General features: G+C 45.6%; 2 protein-coding genes across 4 annotated transcripts in view; both read right to left on the bottom strand.

Moving 5' to 3' along the window:
• LOC144390233 (uncharacterized) overlaps window positions 1–26,128 on the bottom strand; it is a 145,473-nt gene that overhangs the window by 39,180 nt on the left and 80,165 nt on the right. The window lies entirely within an intron of this gene.
• On the bottom strand, window positions 4,067–10,910 carry LOC144390285 (NLR family CARD domain-containing protein 3-like). Of its 3 annotated transcripts, XM_078096769.1 has the most exons (9): window positions 10,617–10,908; window positions 10,427–10,528; window positions 9,838–10,051; window positions 9,610–9,744; window positions 8,213–8,291; window positions 7,849–8,059; window positions 5,888–7,691; window positions 5,624–5,797; window positions 4,067–5,290 (listed from the first exon to the last, which is right to left on the bottom strand). In XM_078096769.1, exons 4-9 carry the CDS (start codon window positions 9,666–9,668, stop codon window positions 5,017–5,019), a joined length of 2,601 nt encoding a protein of 866 aa, XP_077952895.1. In that variant the 5' UTR covers window positions 9,669–9,744; window positions 9,838–10,051; window positions 10,427–10,528; window positions 10,617–10,908; the 3' UTR covers window positions 4,067–5,016. The 3 variants fall into 3 exon arrangements, with proteins under 3 accessions (XP_077952895.1, XP_077952893.1, XP_077952894.1); XM_078096767.1 differs by lacking the exons at window positions 9,610–9,744; window positions 9,838–10,051 and having other exon boundaries at window positions 10,617–10,910; XM_078096768.1 differs by having other exon boundaries at window positions 9,610–10,528.

Genomic DNA, 26,128 nt, shown 5'->3' with positions numbered 1-26,128 from the left:
CCTCATGTAACGTTACATGGAATCTGCATGAGGAGGAGGAGGAGGAGGGTCCATGTCGCTAAATACCAACTGAGATCGGCTTGTGGCTTCTGACAAAGGATCCTTCCACCGACCACTTTTCACACCCGCCGTCGCTCTGATCTGCAGGCGCATGGCGGAGAAAACCAATCGGGTGTCTGGATGCTAAATGTTCATACTTCTGTTGGGCCTCCACCCTGCTAATGAACCTCACCACGTGTTTCTTCACTGAGGACAAAGGAAGAACACAAACATATAGGGGTCCCCCGTGGCCTGATGCCAGGGGCTGATAACAGGACCCCTGCAGCTCTCCAGACCCCCTTGGCCATAAAAAGAGGACGTACCAAAGAACACCGAGCGCTCCCATTGGCCGAGGACAGTGACATTTATTTATGGACCTTAAGGTCATAAGAAGAGATTGCGTCAAAGGATCGATCTCTTTCGCCTGACTTCCCGTTAGTGACAGATCGAGACAACACAACGTTGTTTGGTTTCTTTCCCTCCAATTCCCAAGTTTCAGTCTTAATCTCGCTGGACGAACTCAAGACTCGCGCTCCACTACGTCCCGCTTCCTTTTCCCTTTTGATTTCATTCCTGTTGACTCCGGAGGAGCGGAGAGACAGCTGCTCTCTGACCCCCCGCCGCCTCTGTTCCCAACGAGAAGTTCGGACCCCACGGCCGAAATCGCCTTCATCCACTGAGTTTCCCTACGCGGAGCTCAACTGTCCTCAGTCAGCTGGAAGCTGATGACCAACGCCCATCAAACAGTAACACTGGTTTTCTGGGCAGACTAATTTAGCGTGTTGGTATAAACTTGATGTTTATTTGATTTGTTCAGTCATAACGTGGTACGATAGAGTCCGGATCAACGAATCCGCTACCTTTGATTTATGTTTGAATGTGTACCTGCAAATGTCGTGATGTCCCCTGTTGATCTGATGCTGTGATACGTTTGCTGTAAGAGAGTGAAAGCGCCGACTGTGTTACGCTGCTGAATGATGTCTCATGGTCAGAATAGTTCCTTATTTTCTTTTCTTTTCCCGGGTCTCCGCCGTGAGATCCGTTTGCCTGTGGTTTCATTTCGTATCGCCAGCCACATCGTTGGTTCTGTAACTGCACACACATGGATCCGACCATCCTGATTCACGTTGCTGATCTACGTTCCGCTGGTCGCGGGACAGAATCTCCTCGCGCCGCGTCTAAGTATCCCCCCCCTCCTTCGTCCAAGCCGTAGTCCCTAGCAACAGATAGCGTTGCCACAGCAGTGCAACTGTCGTCTTCCTTGTTGGTTTAATACAGGGGTGTCCAAAGTACGGCGCGCGGGCCAACTGCGGCCCGGGATCCATTTTTTATTGGCCCAGCAAATTATAAAAATAGAATGGAATGTGGCCCACACATGAAACTTGCCCTTCACTGTATTGTAGTTCTTAGTTTGACCAGTAGGTGGAGCTACTCACTAGCTGCAGTCCTAATGCAGCTTTTCCACAAAAAAAATGTTTAAATAAAAAAATTCCGCGACGACAAAATGGCAGAACCAAAGAAACGCAAGATAGCAAGTGAATGCAGAACATTTCAAACACGGTGGGAAAATGAATATTTCTTCAAAGAAGTCAAGGAGAAGTGTGTCTGTTTGATTTGCAATGAAACGGTTGCAGTGATGAAAGAGTCCAATGTACGACGACACTACGAAACCAAGCATCCGACCTTCACGTCCTACACTGCTGCTGAGCGAGAGGACAAAGTCCAGCACATGGCAGCTAACCTGCAGGCTCAACAACAGTACTTTTACCCTGCTAACAACACACAAGAAAACGCTACAATAGCTAGCTATGAGGTAGCTCAACTCATAGCGCGCCGCGGGAAAGCTTTCTCAGACGCTGACTTGGTTAAACAGTGCCTCATTAAAGTCGCTGGAATAATGTGCCCGGAAAAGATGCAGGAATTCAACAACGTGAGCATGTCCACAAACACAATTGTGCGTTGAATGGAAGACTTGTCAGCTAACATACAGAATCAAGTGTCACATAAAGCTTGTGCTTTTGACTTTTACTCCATTGCATGTGATGAAAGATGCAACAGACGCCGCACAACTGTCCATTTCTTTGCGGGGAGTTGACGATGACTTTTGCGTTACGGAGGAGCTGCTTGATCTTCGGAGTCTAAAGGGCACAACAACGGGTGAGGACATTTTTGAAGCCGTGTCAGGTGCAATTGACAAGATGGAACTTAAATGGGACGAGCTGTGTGGAGTTGCAACGGACGCGGCTCCCGCTATGACAGGCGAGCCCAAAGGAATGGCATCTATGGTGTGCGCCAAGGTGCCAGAGAGTGGAGGCGAGGCTGTAAAATTGCACTGTGTCATCCACCAAGAAGCTCTCTGTGCCAAGACAGACCAGCTTGGCGATGTGATGACCACAGTTGTGAAAACTGTCAACATAATTCAAGCACGAGGGCTCTACCACAGAGAATCAAGCTTTCCTATCTGATGTCGATGCTGAATACGGGGACGTACTCTATCATTGTGACGTGCGCTGGCTTAGTCGCGGCTCCGTGCTGAAGCGGTTTTATTCCCTTATTGCCTTTCTAGTTGATCTTACTGGTCATCTGAACTCCCTGAACAAGAGCCTACAAGGCAAAGACCAGCTTGTACCACAACTTTCTGTGCGAAGCTTCGTCTTTTTGAGACACAACTACGCAACTTCAACCTTGCGCACTTCCCTACGCTGTCCGAAATCAAACGTGCTCATCCAAAGGCCGACCTCTCTGCTAAAAAGGGGAAATATGTTTCTGTGATCACAACTCTTATGACACAATTCAATCAGCGCTTCCAAGATGTTTCTGTCATTGAGAAAGAAATCAAGCTGTTCTCAACTCCCTTCCTGCTGGATGCAGAAGAAGTGGAAGAGAGTCTGCAATTAGAACTCATCGAGATGCAGCTCCTCTCCCTACCCGACTTCTACCGGAGCTTGGAAAAGGCCAAGTTTCCTCTGATGCGACGCCACGCAAAAAGAATGACCAGTCTGTTTGGCACAACATACATATGCGAGCAAACATTTTCTCTGTGAACTCTGAACAAAAGCAGATTGAGAACCAAAATGAGCGACAGCCATCTCTGTGATGTCCTTCACATCTCAACCAGCAAACTTACTCGTGACCTGCCAGCCGTCCTTCAGTCCAGAGCAGCATCACTGCTCCCATTAAGTGCAACACTGTTCCCATTGTAGGCGAGTTCAAATATATTACACAGTATTCATGTGTTCAAAAGCCCAATTACTTAATAAATGCAGTCAATTAAAGTTGATAACATTTTCTAAAACACGTTAGCTGATAAATGATTTGCATAAGTAGGTTAAATAAAGGCTTCCCTCTTTATACAGGGCTGTGAAGGGGGTCCCCATCCTGACGAAGAAGCAATCTGAGGATGAGCTGCCAACCCTTTATGTAAAAAAAATGAAAACCCATTAATGGAGAGATGTGATTTATGCAGTTTTTTCTCTTTAACTTTATTCAATTATTAATATTAATTTACCTACATTTGATTGATTGATTTGTATTACTGTTAATACACTAGAGGTGATATACCTTAACTTTAGTGAGCGGCTCAACCTTTCGCATATTTTTCTGTCTGTGGCCCTCAGTGAAAAAAGTTTGGACCCCCCTGCTTTAATACGTGGAACACTTCCTGCATTTCGCTCTCGCTCGCCCCTCGCGTCCAGTAGTCGTATTACACTGTTTAACGTTCCCGTCTTCCTCGGTGGTTTGATTTAACGGTCTCATTTCCGCCCCGCTGCTCTCGCTCGCCCCCTAGTGTGATAACCGGCACTCCGCTTGTTGTTGCGCGCAACCCCACCGCCGTCCTTCCCTGCACCCCCCTCGTCTCCCCCCCTCTCTCTCTCTCACCCCCTCTGTGCTCACACACACACACACTGATTGCTTGTTTAGTGAGTAGGTTTAAAATAAGTATTATGGGGATTGTTGGTTGCAGTTATAGGTGATCTTGATCGGTGTTCCTGTGAGTTAATAAACCCTGTTATACTTTAAAGAACCGTTTTCCTGTGTTTACTTGTGCATTTATATGGTGGTGACCGTTGACATACATCGCCAGTGCTCGAACTTAACTCCTTCCAACATCTTCACTCTCAAGGAGTGAATATCAATTATGAGACTTGATTTTTAGTATTGGTTATTGGTCCCTGTTAGCTCAGGGTGGTGCCCCGTTATTTATTCATTCTGAGAAGTATCTTAGTGATTATTAATAATTCTATTAATGTCCATAAGTTAGTTCCTCATTTGCTAGTAACCTAATACGACCCCCTAGCCGCTCCCAACACTTCTCATCCAACCACAATCACATTCACTCCATCCGGATGGCAACATTTATCTGGATAGGGTTTTTTTGGTATGTTCTGTTCATTTCTACAATATAGTTGATACTAATTCCAGGTCCACCATCAGCTGTTGGTTCTTCACTGAGCGTCTGTGGGCGACTGTCACCTGTAGCTTCAACAAGTCCACTCTTATCATCCAGGGAACCGTCTCTCAGTGCAAAGCACCAAAAGCAGGTGAAGCTGAACTCCTTTAAAACACCAAACGTTCCTCCTGTGATGATCCATCAAGACGCTTTGAACAGATTGTTTCTCTGACTGTTTGTCTCTTAATAATAATGTCTGGACTAAAGGACAAACACACACTGGAGGCAGAGGACCAGCATCTAAACATCCAAGTGTTGTTTGAGTTGTTAAGAGCCCACAAACCTGCAGCGTGACCACGTTGACTCATATCAACCCACCATGATGCCGTCAACGTGTCAGGAGACACTGTCCTCTCTTATAACGTGGAGACAAGACAAAGCTCCAGAGAAACAAGCCTTTCTTCACCTTCCTCCCTGTTCAGGCTCATCCTGCTACTGTTCCTCACTACTTCTGTCTGTGTTGATGGTCTCATGTGGGACACAAACAGTTAGATGAGTCTCTGGTAGTTTGAGGTCAGCTTGGTGTGTTAGGGTCTTATCAACCAGGCTGGCAGTGGGACAGAGAAAAGGTTTCCAGCTCTACCTCCTCTACCAGACTGATGGTCTGTGGCTGCAGCCTCTTCATACCTGAGAGTCTCCAGTCTCCAGTGAGGGTCCTCCAGTCCAGCAGACAGCAGCTTCACTCCTGAGTCTCCTGGATGATTGTAGCTCAGGTCCAGCTCTCTCAGATGGGAGGGGTTGGAGCTCAGAGCTGAGGCCAGAGAAGCACAGCCTTCCTCTGTGATCAGACAGCCTGACAGCCTGCAGACACACAGAATAAGACACGTCACATGATCTGAGGGAGCTGTGAGGGCTGGAAGGTCACTGCAGTACTGAGATACTATCAGGTACAGAGGGGTCACATTAACATGGTTACTGACTGGTTTCCAGTCACAACTAAACACCCACTAATGTACATCAACAATCTGATAACATTACTACTAACTCTAGAATGTCAAATATTTACATTATATTGAATATAAACACATTTTATGGAAAGAGTTGGAAAATACATATTTGATTTAAATCATGCAAGCAGAAAGAATCTTATGGATGTAAATAAAGACACCAAGTGGACTTTAATTGAATCCTGACCTGAGAGTCTCCAGTTCACAGTGTGGACTCTCCAGTCCAGCAGAAAGCAGCGTCACTCCTGAATCCTGCAGGTTGTTGTTACTCAGATCCAGCTCTCTCAGACTAGAGGACTGGGAGCTGAGAACTGACGACAGAGCGTCACAGCTTCTCTCTGAGAGGTTACAGCCACTCAGTCTGAAGAGAAGGATGAAGAAGAAGCAGTAAGTATAAAAGATGGCAGCATATTTAAGTTCTGATGTATGAATTTACTCTCTCTGTACTTACAGAACTTTTTTGGAGGCTTTGACCACTGGCAGCAGCCTCAGAAGAGCCTCCTCTGAAGCAGAGTATTTCTTCAGGTCAAACACCTCCAGATCTTCTTCTGATGACAGTAAGATGAAGACCAGAGCTGACCACTGAGCAGGAGACAGTTTATCTGTAGAGAGACGTCCTGAACTAAGAGACTGTTGGATCCCCTCCACTAGAGAAAAATCATTCAGTTCATTCAGACAGTGGAACAGATTGATGCTTTTCTCTGGAGACACATCCTCACTGATCTTCTTCTTGATGTACTGGACTGTCTCCTGATTGGTCTGTGAGTGACTTCCTGTCTGTGTCAGCAGACCTCGTAGGAGACTCTGATTGGTCTCTAGGGAAAGACCCAGGATGAAGCGGAGGAACAAGTCCAGGTGTCCATTAGGACTCTGTAAGGCCTTGTCCACAGCACTCTGGTAGAGACGCTTTGGTTCAGGTTCGTCTTTAGAGACTTTAGACACCGGCGAGGTTGTTTGTTCTTCTGACAGCAGATTGACACCAGAGCTGAAGAAGGTCAGATGGACATGAAGACCAGCCAGAAACTCCTGAACACTCAGATGGATGAAGCAGAACACCTTGTCCTGGTACAGTCCTCTCTCCTCTCTGAAGATCTGAGTGAACACTCCTGAGTACACTGAGGCTGCTCTGATATCGATGCCACACTCTGTCAGGTCGGATTCATAGAAGATCAGGTTGCCTTTCTGCAGCTGATCAAAGGCCAGTTTTCCCAGAGACTCGATCATCATCCTGCTCTCTGGACTCCACACTGGATCCGTCTCAGCTCCTCCACCGTACTTGACCTTCTTCACTTTGGACTGAACCACCAGGAAGTGGATGTACATCTCAGTCAGGGTCTTGGGCAGCTCTCCTCCCTCTCTGGTCTTCAACACCTCCTCCAGAACTGTAGCAGTGATCCAGCAGAAGACTGGGATGTGGCACATGATGTGGAGGCTTCGTGAGGTCTTGATGTGAGAGATGATCTTGCTGGCCTGCTCCTCATCTCTGAACCTCTTCCTGAAGTACTCCTCCTTCTGGGGGTCAGTGAACCCTCTGACCTCTGTCACCATGCTGACACACTCAGGAGGGATCTGATTGGCTGCTGCAGGTCGTGTGGTTATCCAGAGGCGAGCAGAGGGAAGCAGCTTCCCCCTGATGAGGTTTGTGAGGAGCACATCCACTGAGGAGATCTCTGTGACATCAGTCAGGATCTCATTGTTGTGGAAGTCCAGAGGAAGTCGACACTCATCCAGACCGTCAAAGATGAACACGACCTGGAACTCTTCAAACCTGCAGATTCTTGCTGCTCTGGTTTCACTGAAGAAGTGATGAACAAGTTCCACCAAGCTGAACTTCTTCTCTCTCAGCACATTCAGCTCTCTGAAGGTGAATGGAAATGTGAACTGTATGTCCTGGTGGTCTTTGTCTTCAGCCCAGTCCAGAGTGAACTTCTGTGTTAAGACTGTTTTCCCAATGCCAGCCACTCCCTTAGTCATCACGGTTCTGATTGGTTCCCCTCCTCCAGCTGAGGCTTTGAGGAGGTCTTCTCGTCTGATGGTTGTTTCTGGTCTGGCTGGTCTCCTGGATGCTGTTTCAATCTGTCTGACCTCATGTTCTTCATTGACCTCCGCAGTCCCTCCCTCTGTGATGTAGAGCTCTGTGTAGATCTCATTCAGAAGGGTTGTGTTTCCTGCTTTAGCGATCCCCTCAAACACACACTGGAACTTCTTCTTCAGGTTGGATTTGAGTTCACGCTGACAAACTGCAGCAGGAAGTCCTGGATGAAGACAACAAAGAAGATCAATGAGTCACAGAATAGATTTCAACATGTCCTTTCCTCAGAGAATGACTATGAATATATTCTGTCCATCTCTGGAGACATTAGTGAAGGTCTCATTAATCAGCATGGTAAGTCTGTAGAGAAATCCTCTTACTGCTCTGCAGACGCTCAGCCAGCTGCTTCTGCTTCATTCTCCTCAGGAAGTAAACTGAGATCTTCACAAAGGCCTCTCTGCTCCTCCTCTGCTCTTCATCCAGCACCTCCTCATCCTCTTTCTCTAAGAATTCTGGGTAATCTGAACTCACAACCTTCTGGATCTTCTTCAGCTCGTTCTTCACAAAAGTGAGGATGTTCTCCTCCAGCAGCTGGAACAGAACATTCTATGAATGACACCAACTAGAACATGGAAGCCACCATCAGGTCCATGTTGGACAGACGGACAATCCACTGGTCTACAAAGTGCAGCATGGAGATAATGGTGAACTGAGAGATGTTAAAGTAGTTGTACATGTACACACCATGAAGATGGAGTCCAGGTGTGTTTGATGCTGCTGGGCAGACGGACCTGTGGGAACCTCTGAGCTCTCCTGGTCCTCTCTGTGGAGGAACATGAACCATCAGCTCACATGGTGTTTGGACCATCAACACCAATACAACATTAGTAAACGATGTTTACAGTCAATGATTCACACTTAAACACACACAGACCAGTTAGATGATGGGTGTCTAACTTAAGGCCCGAGGGCCAAATCTGGTCTGCGGGGGGGTCCAGTGCAGCCCGCTGGATGACTTTACTATTGTGAGAATTACACAAAGACACAAATTGCTTTTCTATAAAAGTAGCTGCTATTCCTAATCAGTCCACTGGGGGTCGCACTCTGTGAGTGGGCGCATGTGTTAGACCAGGGGGACCAGGGGCCTCATTTATAAAAGCTTGCGTAGGATTTGCTCCAGAAGAAGCGTACGGATGAAACGTAGGACGTGCGTACGCACAGAAACATTCAGACTTATAAAACGTCCTACGCAATTTTCCCTTAATAAATCACATTCACTTCTAAATGCAGCGCAGCTTTTGCGGCTTCATGTCACACCCATAGTTGCCCATATATAGTCTGTGGAACGCCCACAAATTAATATTCATCTATTGCGAAATCATGACACTGAGAGGAAAACAAAGAAACGTAACTTTACTCAGTGTGAAGTGGAAATGATCATTGGGAGGTGGGAAGGAGAAGTAAGATGCTCTTTGGAGGACACAGTGTGGACATCACTGATGCCAACAAGGCACCTGAGGGGCAAAAGGTTGCAGAGCAACGCTGCAGCCTCACGACCTCGGACCCAAATAAAGAAAAAGTGGTCTGACATCAAAGTGGATGCAAAAAAGCGTTTAGCGCGCCATCGCCAACGTGTGTCTCCACGGGGGGGAAAGGGACACCGGAGCTGTCCCCTCCTGATGAGAGACTGGGGGCAGTGATTGGGGATCGGGGACAGGGTCTGGGCCAACATCGGCGTCAGGGGGTCGAGGCGCGTTTGGAAGCTGAGCCACATCATGTAGCACAGCACATGCAGCACGATGTTTCACACCTTTTCAGGAGTAAACAATAACCTCCCTCCAGTGCAGTCGAGGCAGCGCCATCTGCCCTTAAACAGGCCGATGGTGCGCTGCACTACAGCGCCAATCCTTCCATGTGCCACGTCTTCTAAGAGCGAAGATCAGCCATCAGCGTCATTACTCATTGTGACGGCATCATGGCGTTTTATTACCGTCCATCTGATTGCATCTGACAAGCAACAGCTGTGTTTAGAGGATGAATTTAATAACATGCCGATATTATTCCCGCTTGGAAATGACGGCCCCCCCGTCGACCGGACCATCGCCTAAGACAAGAAACAGATTTTATAGGGCCCTACTTACTCTGTCATAAAAAAGGTGTCCATCTTTGAAGTCAATCCATCGAGCAATAGACCGATCATCTTTGAAGTTAATCAGATGACCAATAGACTGATCACTCTTCATGGACACCGTGGTGGAGGGGCGTGGTTAGCTCAGCTGCAGGGGGGAGAGCGGGGGAGTGGTTCAGGGGACGGTGCTGGTAGGTGAGGAGTAAGCAGGTGGGAATAATCTGCACCGATTGTCTCTTACAAAAGCAGTGAGCAGGATCCAGGTCGGGGGAACGTGAGCAGAGCGCGCACGACGAGCGACCTCATTCCTGCTCACTGCCCTCCCCTTTTGAGAATAAAGACTGGTTACTCTCATCGTGTGTCCGTGCGTCTTTACGGAACCCGCCGGTGGTAGCGCTATCACGGCTACAGACACACATCTGGGTTCAGGAGACTTTCCTCTCTGCTGATGTGAACTGAAAGAAACACTGAGATTACATCATCACGTCATCATCTAATCATGAAGCATCAGCTCACATGGTGTCCGTCCTCACAGAGACCAAAACAAGGTAAAGGTCCATGACGTGAGGTCTGGATGTGGACCACATGACTCCCTGTAGTGGTTCAGGTCTACTGGTCCTGCTGGTCCCACTGAGAATCAACAGCTCAGTCTTTCAGCTCACTGTTTTCTTCACCAGTCAGTTTGGTTTAGTCCCAACAGGTCTCACCAAGTCCTCCATGGAGCTCTCCCTCCCTCACTGGACACTGCTGAAGGGCCCTGGAGCAAGAAACCCAGAACCTCCACCAGAGAGTCTGGTAGAAACACCTCATCATCAGCCTGAGACCCTCACCTTGCATCAACAGAGGGACCAACATCTTTGAAGAGTGGAGGAGGACTCATAGACCGGTTACTCTTCATGGACACACAGCTGGGTCCTGGTCTCTGATGGATCCTGGTCACACATGTAGAAGCAGAGTCAGTGAGTCAGAGACGTTGGGACATGGAGACGAGTGGAGGACAGTTGGAGATGGTCCTCTCACCTCTGAGCTTTGGTCTGGCTGTCATGTTCCCCACACAGAGGGGCTTCAGAGGGAGGGACTCCGTCCTCTGGGTCCTCAGCCTGATTCATAGCAGAGTCCACACCTTCACACCTTCACACCAACCTGCTGGGAGAGATCACACGTTATTATCTTCATCAGGACAAACACACAGAGCTCATTCACCTCAACACTAAAACTCTCATGGGACACTTTGTGTTGTTGTCTTGAGACAGCGTGTCAAGAGACGTCATTTTAAATCCTCATCCTATAAATGTCGTGTTTCTTTTAAGCGCTTTCCTTTGGCAGGAGGCAGCGGTAAGGGAAAAGGGTAAGGGACATTGATCTATCTAATGCAGAATGTAGAGTCTGCAAGACTAAAATCTCTATCTTCTCCAAAACAGGGCAGATAATTTCTGAGAGAAGAAACAGGATCAGCCCCTCAAAGCGGAGCCACTTGGTCTCAATGTAAATCTTCCCTGAAGGACAAAACTCTGCATGTTGATTTTTTTTCTTTTTGTTTTACACATTTAATTCATATTTTGTTGTGTGATTCTGTAAGCTTCTGTATGTTGTTTCACCTTAAATTTGTTAAGTATTAAAAAGTTTAAAATAATTAAAAGTTAGTTAAGTTCATTTGTAAATAGTTAAACGTTTGTTTTTGCACTAATTTATTTTTTTATCGCTCTGTAGAGTGAATAAATAAAAGTGTATTTATATAAAAACATTTGACAGTGTTTTTTTTACATTAGTAATTCATATTGCGCATAATTTTACATTATTGTTGGTGATAAATTAATTTAAGCACCAAAAAATCAGAAGAGCCATTTGGGAGCCGAAAGAGCCGATTCTCTAAAAAGAGGCGTAATTCCCATCACTACCGGGTAAAAGAGGACGTCTGCTTTGTCTCAGACTTCTGGCCCTGATCTGCTTAGAGGGCGGGGCGTCACGTGAGGGGCGTGTCCTCAACTGTGTTGCTTTCAGGAAACGTCGGCACTGTGAGAACTATGAATCCACACTTTCTATCCACCATATTCACATTTCAACTTTGATAAACACGACCTTTTTAAACAGATGTGATGAAAGAGAAGAACGTTTAATCTCACAGAACCAAAACACGTGATGGTGGGCTCGACATGTGGACGTAAAACCGGACCAGAACCAGTACCGGAAACCATTATTTAGGGTATATATCATGACAAAATTATCTTCAACGCATTATCTTTTTTTTATTCGGCAGAGTCCTGACTACAATAAGCTGGAATCCACATTAAAATACTCCAAACACACCTTTAGCTGGTGGGGAAGAGTCACATATGACGTGCAGGTTTGTCCACAACCTTTGGACCGAGTGGGACATTTTGTCGGTGCTTGAAGCTCGCGGACGTTGGAGCCAAAGAACAGCAGCGAATCGGTGGATTATGAATCATTGAGTGAGACAAAGCCTGCAGAGTTACTGTGAAACACACAGCGAGCCAGCAAAGACACACACACACACACACACACACACACACACACACACACACACACACACACACACACGTCTTACCTCTGCCGCTTCTCACGGGAATTATGGATTTAATCTGCTGTTTCTGCAGTGAGGAAAGTCCCCGAGCCGCTTCACTTCCTGCTTTATGTGTGAGACGTGAAACCGCCTCTTTCTCATGAAGAGTGGAAGTTATGTTGACTTCTTGAGGTGTGCGCATGCGCAGGCTCCCTGGTCGTTTGGTGCAGTGACGTCATGAACCCTGTCGGTGTCTTCTTGTCAAAGCGACCAGCGACCTTATCTGGTTTCACTGGAGACTTTTGTGGCGTCTGACGTGAAAGCTCGTGTTGTTCTGCAGTTTCTGTCCTCAGAGTCTCACAGGAAGTCCGCATCTGGCCGAGAACGGTCTTACTACCCGGATGTGACTCGCCCCGCCCATTTCACCCACAATGCATCGCGGCAGGCTCGTCCGCGCTTGTGAGCGCCAAATATCCCAGAATGCATTTCACCTCAGCAGCAGGCAGCGACGCCAGACGGAAATAATACAACGTTATATTTAATCCACGTGATGTGACTTTGGGACTTTTCGGGCAGCGAGTCAGTTGTTTGAGCGACTCGTCTGTGGTCAGTTTGTCCACATTGAGAACTATGACCTCCAGCAGGTGGGAGATGTGACGCGCGGCTCCAGACGGACCGTCTACCAGCTGACTGGTGCGTCTTCATTCAGCCGCACGCACGTTCTCCCTCGCGCCGCCTTTAACGCCACAATGTCACGGTCATTTGTTGATCACGCGCCATATTCATTCATATATATATACTATGTAAATCATTTAAAACAAGCATGAGGTGTCGGTGAATAATACAGCTTATAGTTGAAGCACAATTATACTGTACAGGACTGTCTCAGAAAATTATATTGTGATAAAGTTCTTTATTTTCTGTAATGCAATTAAAAAAACAAAAATGTCATGCATTCTGGATTCATTACAAATCAACTGAAATATTGCAAGCCTTTTATTCTTTTAATATTGCTGTTTATGGCTTACAGCTTAAGAAAACTCAAATATCCTATCTCTAAATATTAGAATATCATGCAAAAGTATACTAGTAGGGTATTCAACTAATCACTTGAATCGTCTAATTAACTCAACACCTGCAAGGGTTTCCTGAGCCTTGAAAAACACTCAGCTTGGTTCAGTAAACTAAATCACAAGTATGGGGAAGACTGCTGATCTGACTGCTGTCCAGAGGACCATCATTGACACCCTCCATCAGGAGGGTAAGACACAAAAAGACATTTCTCAAAGAGCAAGCTGATCACAGAGTGCAGTTTCAAAGCACAAAAGTCTGTTGGAAGGTGAAATGTGGCAGGAAACGCTGCACAACCAAGAGAGACGACCGCAGCCGTAACAGCATTGTGAAGAAGAGTCGCTTCCAGAATCTGGGGGAGCTTCAAAGACAGTGGACTGAAGCTGGAGTCCAGGTATCAAAAGCCACTGTTCGCAGACGTGTCGGGAAATGGGCTCCAATAGCCGTGTTCCCGTGGTCAAGCCACCTCTGAACTCAAGACAACGGAAGAAGCGTCTGACTTGGGCTGTGGAAAAGAAGCACCGGACAGTTGCAGAGTGGTCCAAAGTCCTCTTTTCAGACGAAAGCAAGTGTTCATTTGGAAGTCAAGGCGCCAGAGGCTGGAGAAAGGCTGGAGAGGAGCAAAATCCAAGTTGCTTGAAATCCAGTGTGAAGTTCCCACAGTCAGTGATGGTTTGGGAGCCATGTCAGCTGCTGGTGTTGGTCCACTGTGTTTCATCAAGTCCAGAGTAAATGCAGATGTGTACCAAGAGATTTTAGAGCACTACATGCTTCCGTCTGCTGAAAAGCTCTGTGGAGATGAGGATTTCATTTTCCAGCATGATCTGGCACCTGCCCACAGTGCCAAAACCACCAGTAACTGGTGTACTGACCATGGCATTACTGCCCTCGATTGGCCTGCCAATTCCCCTGACCTGAACCCCATAGAGAATTTGTGGGGTTTTGTGAAGAAGAAGCTGAAAGACACCAGACCCAACAATGCAAATGAGCTGAAGGCCGCTATTGAAGAATCCATAAAACTGCCTCTTGGATTGCCTCCATGCCACGCCGCATTGATGCAGTAATCCGTGCAAAAGGATTCCCAACCAAGTACTGAGTGCATTAATGGACATTTTCAAATGTTTGATTTTGTTTTGCTGTTATAAATCTTTTTTTTTACTTGGTCTGAGGAAATATTCTAATATTTAGAGATATTAATATATTTGAGTTTTCTTAAGCTGTAAGCCATAATCAGCAATATTAAAAGAATAAAAGGCTTGCAATATTTTAGTTGATTTGTAATGAATCCAGAATGCATGACATGTTTTTTTTTTTTAATTGCATCACAGAAAATAAAGAACTTTATCACAATATTCTAATTTTCTGAGACAGTCCTGTATATTAAAACCTAATGAAAAATGTTTAAAGTGCTTCACTGCTGCCAAAGTAAAACATTTTACCCCAAATGACACATTTCAAAGTGCTTCCCTGAGCTGAGAGCTAACATCTCATGTCTTACTGCAGGTCCCCCCTTGCTGTCTGGGTTCAATGTGTCGGCTATTAACACAATAAACTGGGCGCGTGCAACGTCACTGCTGTGCGTCGGTTTTTCTCCATGAGAACTATTTCTGGTCTAAACTGATTGAGCTGTTGAGGGTGAATGAATGCATGTAGTTCTATTTGTTCAGCCTTATATGTCATTGAGTCACGTGTGACTAAACTTTACCACTAAAATAAACCTCGTGTTTGGGCCCATTGACCCGAGTCGGATGGTTCCCCGCGTTTCTGCACAGACCGACGTAAGTGAAGGCCGTCACGTAGCAGAGCCGTTTCCGTGGCCTCGTATGGAGGACGGTGCAGACCGTATGGGTGCAGCTACCTACGTCACAACGCTGGACCTGCTGAAGGGACACCGGCAGGTCCCTCTTACGTCCAGAGCTTCTGACGTCTCTGCTTCTGTCCCACCTGATGCCTTTTGGCTGCGCAAGGCCTCAGACACTTCTCAGAGACTCATGAACCTGCTACTGGCTCGGGCGGCCAAAACTGCTCAAACACGACATAGAAACACATATTCTAATATGTTCAAATATCTGGTTGAGCATCAGACACGTCAATAACTGGACAAATGAAAACAACGGGACACAACTACTTGTAAATGTCATTTAAGTTGAAACATATTACTTACACAAAAATAAGTAAATGAACTGAAGACCGCGGATCTCTCACAAACGCGCTGATCAAGAGTCGTGATTCTTGTCCCTCATGCGTCAGGCTTCATTCAGTGATTGAAACTGAAGGTTTCACAGTACCCACATTAGGGCTGCAACTAACGATTATTTTGGTAATCGACTAGTTTTCCGATTAATCGACTAATCTAATGATTATTTCCCCCCCCCAAAAAATATTGACTTCAATGTAGAAATATGAATTCAAATGTATTTGAGTAACAAGTTGTGTAAACATCATTATAAATAAACAAAATAGTAATACAAATTAAAGTGCAAATATGCTTTTAAAAGTAAAGTGCAAATAAAGTTTTAAAAGTAACTCAAAATAACAATCAAGCCTCTGCAAGTGCAAAATAACTCTAACATTCAAAGTCCAAAACTAAAAAAAATAGTCCATCCTTCCCGACAATTAAAGTGCAAGTAAGGGTTTAAAAGTAAATCCAAATGACTTCAGGGGAACACACCATTCATACACGTTTCAAATTGTAATGTAACAGGTGAGCATATTGAGATGCTCTGGACTGAGGCTGGCTCTCTTCTTGGAGGCGATGTTCCCAGCTGCTGAGAAGAGCCGCTCAGAGGGAGTAGACGTAGCTGGAATGCACAAGAATGATTTGGCTAGTGATGCCAGAGCTGGAAACCTTGCCTCATTCTTCCCCTCCACCCTGGCTTGACTGCCACACCCTCCTCCAGCCACTGAACATTTGACTGTTATTGCATATCCATTTCTTACTGTTCATTATGCATAACTATTTCTTCCTGTACATATCTATCTATTCACTTATTACACTTTACATGTGCACATACTCTGAACTTTTTGCTATTTTGCACTTCTGGTTGGATGTTAAACTGCATTTCGTTGCCTCGGTACTTGTACCCTGTGCAATGACAATAAAGTTGAATCTAATCTAATCTCATTCGACTTCCACCAAGACAGGAGACTTTCTGTCTTTGACAGAGGCTGCTCTCCAAAATACATCAGCACCTCATCACGGATCTTTTGGTTGTGCGCGTCCTCTTTACTGTCGTCATTGTCACAGTCTGTGGAGTCTGATCCAAGCAGTGAATCCAGTACTGAACAGTCCTCCTATTTGGAGATCCCTTTTCAGCTGATGCTGTGGCATCTTGGTTCCCAGTACTCCTATCCATGTGCTGTAGTGCCAGAGCTTGTACCTTGTTTTGAACACTGAACCTCTCCTCTGGTGTCAGGAATTTCAGTTGTAGAAATCGTGGGTCAAGTGCGGCTGCAATGATCTGTCTGCTCTGTTTGTCATCGGTGAAGGTGACCTCTCCTGACCACCGTGCAGTGGTTTCCTTTGAAGCAGCTGCCTGGAAGGCCTGCACAGGTCTCATAAGAAGTGTGGGTGGACTTCAGAAGCCCTTTGACCAGAGGAGGCAGTGCAGAGACTGTCACATAACTCTCACCACTCAAGTACACAGTGGCACATTCAAAGGCCTGGAGAGCTTGGGCCAGTTCTTGGAGAAGGGTCCACTGATCGCTTTTGAGGTCAGGTATCGTTTCCCTCTCTGTGTTGCCGGGTCAGAAAGGGCTGCAGTGACTGGCCACCTCTGTTCCAGTAGGCGACTAATCATGTGATAGGTGCTGTTCCACCTGGTACTGACATCTTGGACAAGTTTGTGTTCAGGAGTCCCCATTTGTTTTTGCTTCAATTTTAGGTCGCTTGCAGCCAGTTCACTTCTTTTAAAGTGCTCAACGAGACTTCTTGAAGCTCCAAGTGCTTTGCTGATCTGTGGGTTTTTCAGCGCATGATTTATTACTAATTGCAAAGTGTGGCCTGCGCAGCGGACAGACACCCACCCATTTTTTTCTTGGATGTTTGCAGCCAGCGCAACATTGGAGCCATTGTCATGAACTACCGCCACGATTTTGCTTGTAGGGATCTCAAATCTTTCCACAGCCTGCTCAACCCATGCAGCAATGTTGGGTCCAGTGTGCCTCTCTTCAAGTGGCATGGTGGTGAGGCAGAAGCTAGTGAGCTCCCAGCCATCACTTATAAAGTGACATGTGATGCCAAGATATGCCTCTGTGGCAACACTGGTCCAAGCATCAGTTGTGAGGGCAATCTTGTTCTCAGTTGCAGATGTTTCAGAGCATCTTTAACCTTGGCAAGTGAAGTTTCATACTTTTGCTCCATGAGCTTTGTAAAATGAGTTCTGGAAGGTAAGGTGTAACCTGGATGAGATGTGTTGACCATCTGCATAAAGCCCTCATCCTCTACCATTGATAGAGGTCTCATGTCATTGACAAGCATGTTGAGGATGCTCTCCGTCAAGACTCCTGCCATCTGAGGGGCGCATGAGCGCCTCTTCAGGACAAACTCGTCCACGCGCCTTTGCTTAGTGCTAAAAGAGAAAGAGAAAACACCACAAAGCTTTAATTATCACGTTGTAGGATATAGTATCACAGTTTTGTATAATGCTAGAGTAGATCTCTCGTAATTGTGTTAAATTACTATTTTTCCACAATATTTAGTCTGAAGAATGCTAAGTGGAGGAGGTTAACTCTTCAGAACGAACAAGGCTACTGTGATAATTCACTACATGGCACGTAACATAACTGAAGTCGCGTTAGCAGGCATCCTCCATGAGACGATCTGTTTTCCAACATGTAAGCGTGAACCTTACGATAAGTTAACAAGGCTAACGTTACTCAGGCAGTTAACTTACCCATCAGCAGGAGAAGACGTGGTGGCTCCAGGAGGCCTCTGTTTCAAATGCTCATGCGTTGCCGTGGTGCTGGAATGAAATGCTAATTTCATTTTGCAGATTTTTACTCAAATACTTTTTTATTTTGTTTGCTGGTAAAATATTCCCAGACTTTTGAAGCTCTCGGTCGAGCTCTGTTCCGCCGTGATTCAAAATCGTTCTTCTTCTTTGCCTTGGTGTAAGTATGTCTATGCCTTGGTGCATATAGACAATGTAAGCCATACTGCCCCCTGCACTTCCGGTAGTGCATTGCAATGCTGAATGAAAATTACCGGCAGCTCTGACATAAAATATATGACACGTCAACGTTAAAAATCCACGTCGACAATTTTTCACAATCGACGTAGTCGATTTAGTCGACTATACATTGCAGCTCTAAAGTGCACATACAAAGTGTTATCTTGATGGACAGTGTCCTTAGACCAACCCAAACACAGTGTCCTACAAGTAGCAGCAAGAAGGTCCATTTCAGAGGGGCAGTAGTCTTTGTACTGGAAGCTTCAGCTGGTGGAAGCAGGTGGAGGAAGTGGAGAAGTTGCTCTCCACCACGCTGATATCCAGCTGGTGTCTGGGGAGCACATTCCATCCTATCCACAACTGTAGGAGTTTCCCAAGGATGCTGACAGATGCTAAACAGAAAAGACAATATTTATTTTACTGCAGAGAAGGACTTTAATTGGGGAAAAAGGTTCATTTCTGCTTTGAGTTGTTCAGAATTCATAGTTAAAAAGAAAAGTAGAGTATCCGCTAAATAACCTATGGAGACCTTTCAAAAGGTTCTATTCATTTACATTCTCAATAAATGAGCGAAGGAATCCTGTGGTCCGACATGTATCCTCCAAATAGACGTCACTGTCTTCGTCGTCGTCCTGTGTTGGACACTTTATCTTCTCCAAGACCATCTGACGGATTGATTTTATACTAAGAGCTTTGGGTAAAAGCGTCTGCTAAATGACCTGTAATGTAACAGTGGAGGTTTTTACACGGTAACACTTTAATTGGTTTCCTTCCTTTCAGGCAGCAATTACTGTCAGTTCATTTCTATGAAACACAACTTGCAAAGACTTCAGGACAACCATGTCTGAGCAGTACTTGCTTATGCAGTGATGTAGGTTTAACTTAAAGGGAGGAAACCAGTGATCAAAAGCTGAATGTGATTATTTCCCTGCAACCCGTTTCAGATCCCAAAAGGTTCCTGTTTATTGTAAGTAACTTCACTTTAACCAAAGTCTGCATGAGAGTAGAAAACGCATGTCATTTCTGAGAAAGTCACTAGTGTGAGTTCACGGGGTCACTGACCTGTGGTGTGCGCTGTACATCACATGCTCTTGGAAAGAGGAGGGGAATTGTGTCTTTCCTCTCAGTTAGCAAAGGCCAGATCAGCGTCTCTTTTAAGCCCCTTCGTAACTGTTTAACCCGTCTTGAGCTTCTTCCAAGTTCCTGCAAAGCATTTGCATTACGAAAAGGAAAGCCGCCTTACTAATCTTTAACTACTTAACTAGCGCGAAACAATCAACTCACCAACATCTGTGTGAAGCACAAAAAAGACACAACGTGAACATTGTGAGTGTGAACTTCAACGCTCATTTGTCTGTCTGGTTGAAATGATCTGTTAAAGTACAGATGAGAATACTCACTGCGTGGAGCATCAGCTTGTCCAGCAGCATCTTCTGTTCTCACATGTGACTTGAGGCAAATCCCAAGACAGTGACAACTCATTAGTATTGTTCTTTCCTTCAGATGACAATTCTTCTGTACCCTCCAGCTAATAAGGACCATTAGAATAGATTGTCTCATTTCTCAAGATTTGCATTATATTCAGAATCTATACAATAAATTGCGATAGAACAACTTGTCAATAACCTTCAATTACACGGCTGACAACACCCTGAGATCTTAAACCACATGTAAAATAATTTCATTTCTCGTCACATCCTCAAAAAACCCATTTTACTTAATTATCAGTCACTATAATTACATGCTTTAAATATTGCTTCAGCACGCTGGTTTAAATGAGTAAACAGTGTGATTTTAGTGTTATATATCTGACATCAGGTATTTCTTGCCCCAAATCGGTATCATTCCAATCTTTCTGTAAAAATGTACATTACCACTTTGACTGTCTTGCGGATATCGAGGTCAGCACAGTCCTTGATATTTTCATCATGACTTCTTCTGGGCTTCCACCAAAGAGCACATGCAGCTGGGCTGAGTCCTCAAGGCCCGGCCCATCATGGAGGAACGAATGAGCAATCATTCAGCCAGCAGCAACAAAGAAGTCACTCTCCAAAAGGCACCGCGAGGTGGAGGAATCAGGTGATCTTGTTCACCCTCAGAAAGAAGAGCTCCTCCTGGTACTTAAATGAGAAGAGAAAAGGAGCATCGAAAAGGGCAGAATGATTCAGTTGATTCAGCACCTGTTTGGGCATCTACAGGCCACCTTGCATGATTCAGTCATATGATTGTAACCAAGTGCATGCAGGGAACGATAAGCACGCCATTCATCACTAATGATGTTTGATCCTATCCTGACATGATGTGCATTCAGTGGGACAAGGTCCTCTTCTTTCTACAAGGCGCAGCACCGGCTTCGCTCTCTTGCTCCTCTGCTGCTGCACACCAAGCACGCCGAAGACCCATTTCCGTCTTCTCCATGCCACCCATTCTTCCTCTCCCATACTGTTAAAAAACAATGGAAAGAAACGTAAATAGCTCATGTGGTGTATTGACCAACTACATGATGACCTGTGATGAACTAAATGTATTTTTACTTTTTGCAGTGTCATCATATACAAATTACATGATAACAACAATGGTTGTTTAGTTTTTCATATATGAAAAACAATATGAGAATACTTATACATGCAGACTGAAAGTAGACTGAGAGCGAAAGCTTTATGGTACAAGAAACCAAAAACATTCATTTTAATGAAAATTCTGTCCAGCCACTAATTGAGATGGTGTTTTATCACTTAGCATCACAAACCATTTACAGCAAGCCTTTTATTGCAGCTCTACACACCTTTCTCTTATGGCGGAAATGACTCATCAATTACAACAAATTGCCGCCGTCCACCGATGAGCCGTCCTTTTTGTCCTTTTTGTCGTCTCGTCCTCTCAACAGCCCGTCTGCAGACCTTCCTTAGTTTTGTGCCCATCTTGGAGAGGGTTGCAGCAATATCGTCCTCCACCATATCAACCTGTCTGAGACGAAGGCCCTGTGCAAATCTATAGAATACGTCACACACACATCATCCTGCTAAACTCACTTATTTGTCCTCTTCCTTCTCTTTCCGCTTCTTTTCCCGCTACTGAGCTTTTACTTTGAAGGCAGACAGTAAAACCGAAGAATCCGGTTTAAGGTAGCGGGCGGCTGACAGCTTACACCTGCTTACACACACACACATACACACCCACACACCGACACACACACACACACACACACACACACAGAACACAGACAAGACCGGGGGTCGTTGACGATGACGGTGAGGGTGATCATTCCTGAAGTAGCCGTGTCGCATTCGCAGGTCAGACACCGCCATGTTGTACAATGACCGAGCTGTTCTGGAGAACTACCACGTCAGTGCTGCATATCGCCTTCTACAGCACAGTGATGACATGAACATTCTGTCTAATCTCTCCAAAGACGAGTGGAGGTAAGAGAAGAGCGCTGCAGCTGAAGGGACGTCCTTTTTTACCGCTGTTTCCATTCAATGACTTCAAATAATAATTCACTGTACAATACGACCCCCAGATTACAGTGCAAGTCATTGCTTCTAAAATACTGCCTCCTACTGGTGCTTAGAGGGAGCTACAGCTGATGATACCAGGGAGAAACACGTCACCTTATTTTACAGTCAAGCAGAATCAAATGACTCATTTTAGGGACAAGTTGAGTAGTTTGGGGCAGAGTTGCATCGATCTGGCACTGCATTGCTGCAGAAATATAGAAGTGACAGCAACAGGATGAAAGCATCTCAGTCTCCTCTGATTAAACTTTCCCCAAGCTTCATCTAAGATTCCTTCTGTAGGGAGCATGAATGTTTTACTGCCTGCCCTCTTTCAGAGAGCTTCGGGCTCTGGTGGTGGAGATGGTGTTGGCCACAGACATGTCCTGCCACTTCCAGCAGATCAACGGGATGAAAAGCCACCTGCAGCAACATGAGGCGTGAGTGTTTCACGTCTGGGTCCGTCCCGCCTCATGCTGCCAGTCACTCCAGTCCTTCACAATGCTGAAACTATCAAACCATGATTGTTTCTGCTTTACAACCCTTCACGCGCCGCGTCCACTAACTGGACTGGACTTGCAGGCCCGACAAAGCAAAGGCCTCGTCCCTGCTACTGCACACTGCTGACATCAGCCACCCTGCCAAACGCTGGGACCTCCATCATCGCTGGACCACATCCCTTCTGGAGGAGTTCTTTAGACAGGTGACCACTTTGAATCAATGAGCGGCCTTTTCACTTATGCAGTACTCTACATGGCTCTGCACTAGTGACGAATAAGAAGAAGACAAAGTTTGGACCTAGTTTGTTTTCAGAGGTAAAATAAGCAGATGAGCACTCTGGGTGTAACATCAGATAAACCAGCGCTGCCGCTCGCAGCTCACCACCTGCTAACAATAGTTGATTGTATACATTCATTAGAATAAGGTTTAGTCTTTGTACATGTGAATTAGTAATGAGGTAGTAGAAGACGCTCAGCACCTTCTGGTGGACTTGTCCTCCAGTAGCAGGCAGTCAGTGGTTGTTCATGTGAGACAATGACTTAGGAGGAAGGCGTGTAGGGAGGGGAGGAGATGAACTGTGGCTGAAAACATGTCGACAGTCCGAATACACTCAGCGAGGAAACATTACAACAACAGGATGATTGTACATGTAGTCTGAAGTGCTGAAGCAGCCATGTGATTGTCTGATTGTTTCCACCTGTGTCCAATGACCTGCACCTCCCGAGTGTATTTAAGCCATGTGTGTCACTTGTCACTTGTCGCGTCATTGTTGAATGTCCGGAAGTCCATGTCTGAGTTTCCCTGGTTCCTGTCGCCGTTTTTGCCCCTTTTTTGCTTTTGGATTTTTTTGAACATTAATGTCTCTTTGTTTTTTGAAACTCTGCGTTTGAGTCCTGCCTTTCCCGCCATCCTGACAGAATGACGCCACCTTTCAAGGACAGAGTTTGTTCCCCAGAACCAGTTGTGGGGAACTCGTGGGAGAACGCCAGCTGGCTTCCTGGCAGACGCAGTCGGCTCTCCTAGAGTCCCGGGAAGGTGTTCGGGTCGCCGTTATCGCCGCCCGTCATAACAAGCTTAGCCTAACCAGAAATGACTTTGACATTAATGGCCAACAGTACCTACAGATTAGTGGAGCAGCCATGGCAAGACATTTGCCCCAGCCTATGCAGATATTTACATGGCCACTTGGGAAGAATCCATTCTCCCTTTGTGCGCCAAACGTCCCAGTCATTACTACAGCTATTTGGATGAAGTCTGGGTCTGGCCTCACTCAGGAAAGGAGTTTGACTTCTTCCTCCAGACCTTCAATTCACACCACCCGGTCATTAAACTTACAGCCGTCACCAACTAATGGGAGCTTTTTGGACTTTTTCACTTCAAGGGCCCCAACTTGTCATTGTCTCCCTTTTAAATGAAAGTGTTTTTTGTTTTTTAAACCAACAGATTCACACTTATTGCTATATCGCACCGGTAACCATCACCCTCACGACTTCATTCTGAAGTCCCAATTATTCAGGTTTGAACGGATCTGGTCACAGGCGCAGGACTGAGGCTCGGCCACACAGATCTTATTCAAGGCCTGAGGAGAGAGGGGCTACCCCCGATCCCTTCTTAGAAAAGTTAGAAATGAGGTTTATGGGATATCTCCGCCGTTGAACCCCCGCACTCCCAGGGGGGCAGGACAACACTTTGATCCGCTTCATTAAAACTTACAGCCGCTTTTCAGCACGGGCGACCAGGAACACCAGAAGGAGCTTTGACCGGCTCTTGGGTCCCACATCACTGTTTCCGTTGTTGGACATTGTCTCGGCCCACGTGAGAAACCCAAACTGGATGCAGGATGCATTGGTACACCTCTACCAGAACCGCAAGTCACCCCCAGGAACCCATTGATCAAAATCCCAAAGGACATCATGTTGCGACACAAAAACTGGTTTTAACAGATCGGTTGTACCGGTGTGGTGACAGATGGCTGTCACCACACCGGTACAAGTCCTCAACTCCTGGTGTCACACTTCACGAGGCATGGGGTGCACAAACTATTCCTCCAGGGCCCGGCAAATCGACCCAACTTGTCCACATCTGAAAGAAGGATGGGACGTCAGCGGATAGCTTACCTGCTTTCGGTCCACCCACATGGCCTCAATCTGGGGGTCTTCTAAAGACGCTCGGGAACACGTTGAGCCTCTGGGGGCGCGAGTTATCACCCAAAACATAATTACCATGGGAATTGTTAAATTACTATTGATTAGATTGAACACGATTTGTTCAGTTGCGGCGGATGTCGAGTTGGCCACAAGGATCCTCTTCCGGGTAAATGTCGTGTCCTCAATGAGTCTACAGCATTAAGTATGCAGAACTGGATCGAAAGAGACAAAATGTACAGAATAGAAAAATGAAACGTAATGACAAGAATACAAACAAAAATTGATGCCAGGGGGAAAGCTAGGAGACTGCAGCGCATCTCTCTGCATCGCCGGAAATGAGCCCATGGTATAAAGTCCTCAATCCAACGGGTCTCCTTCATTTCAAACACGTATCCTTAACTGTTTCTGCATCACCCACTTTGTTCTGCTGACGTCCCTCTCCTTTTTTCCCTTTTGGGGACCTGCTAATCTTAAATGACTTCTCACATCATTTCCTTATGTGTTTTTGGTTTTATTATTTAAATGTACGTTGATGAAATTAACGTATAATACTGTACATATTATTCTGTATATAGTAGGCTTTCCTATTGTTTTTCCTATTCAGTAATATTCTCATTTTGTGTCACTGCTGAATCTTCTCTCCTGATATTGTCTGAAATCATCTTGTCTAAATAACTCATTACAATGTTAACATTGAGTATTTTGTGGTTATATGATAATCAAATGTTTACATCTGATCTCCATCGGTTTACTGTAAAGATCCTGTAGTTGTACACAATGTGTCAGAAAACAGCTGGCTCTGCTAATTGTATTTAAAAACTTTGATGTGATTTATTATGTAGAGAGAGAATGTAGAATAGGAGATGATAACAAGAACTGTGCCAGTGGGCCTCCAGCAAAGTGCCTGTGACAGAGCCAGTGATGAGGTGGCGTGACAGGAAATCAGCTACGCTCATCAACGGCCTCACATGTGGATATCAGGACAGCATGAAGCCTGTAGAGCTAAACACACATATCTACCCACTACAGCTGTGGTCACACGTTTACATACACTTGTAAAGAACATGATGTCATGGCTCTCCTTGAGTTTCCCCTTATTCCTACAAGTCTGATTTTCCTCTGATAGAAGAATCTGTTCCAATCACTCTGTCACAACAACATTCATGAGGTTTGGTTCTTTTAGGACTTAATTATGGGTTAACAGAGAACATGACAGAATCCGCTGGGTCAAAAATATACATACAGCAGTGATAATATTTGGTCACATGTCCCTTGGCCATTTTCACTTCTATTAGGCGCTTTTGGTGGCCGTCCACAAGCTTCTCGTTGAATCTTTGACCGCTCCTCTGGACAACAGAATTGGTGCTGTTCAGTTAAATGTGATGGCTCTCTGACATGTACTTGTTTCTTCAGCATTGTTCACATCCACCAGCACCAGATCCACTGGCAGCATAATACCACCACCACCGTGCTTGGCGGTAGACATGGGGGGTATTCCAGAAAGGAGGTTCAACAAACTCTGAGTCTATCCCTGAACTCCGAGTTGACTTACTCTGAGTATCCGCTTCCAGAACAGCTGACCTGCGTTAGTTCATTCATTTTTTGGTTTCGTCTGACCACAGAACTT

Source organism: Gasterosteus aculeatus, chromosome 21, assembly GCF_964276395.1.
Source record: "Gasterosteus aculeatus chromosome 21, fGasAcu3.hap1.1, whole genome shotgun sequence".
NCBI classification, from domain to species: domain Eukaryota; kingdom Metazoa; phylum Chordata; class Actinopteri; order Perciformes; family Gasterosteidae; genus Gasterosteus; species Gasterosteus aculeatus.
Note: the sequence above shows the minus strand (reverse complement) of the source record. Positions and strands in the feature narration are given on the sequence as shown.

What these genes read in the sequence shown, in the direction of transcription:
- LOC144390285 (XM_078096767.1), bottom strand. Translation starts at nt 10,705, where the DNA reads ATGAATCAGGCTGAGGACCCAGAGGACGGAGTCCCTCCCTCTGAAGCC. An exon ending in GGTCCCTCTGTTGATGCAAG is followed by an intron (nt 8,292 to 10,426) that starts GTGAGGGTCTCA and finishes GTTCCTCCACAG; the next exon opens with AGAGGACCAGGAGAGCTCAG. An exon ending in GGCTGAGCGTCTGCAGAGCA is followed by an intron (nt 7,692 to 7,848) that starts GTAAGAGGATTT and finishes GTCTTCATCCAG; the next exon opens with GACTTCCTGCTGCAGTTTGT.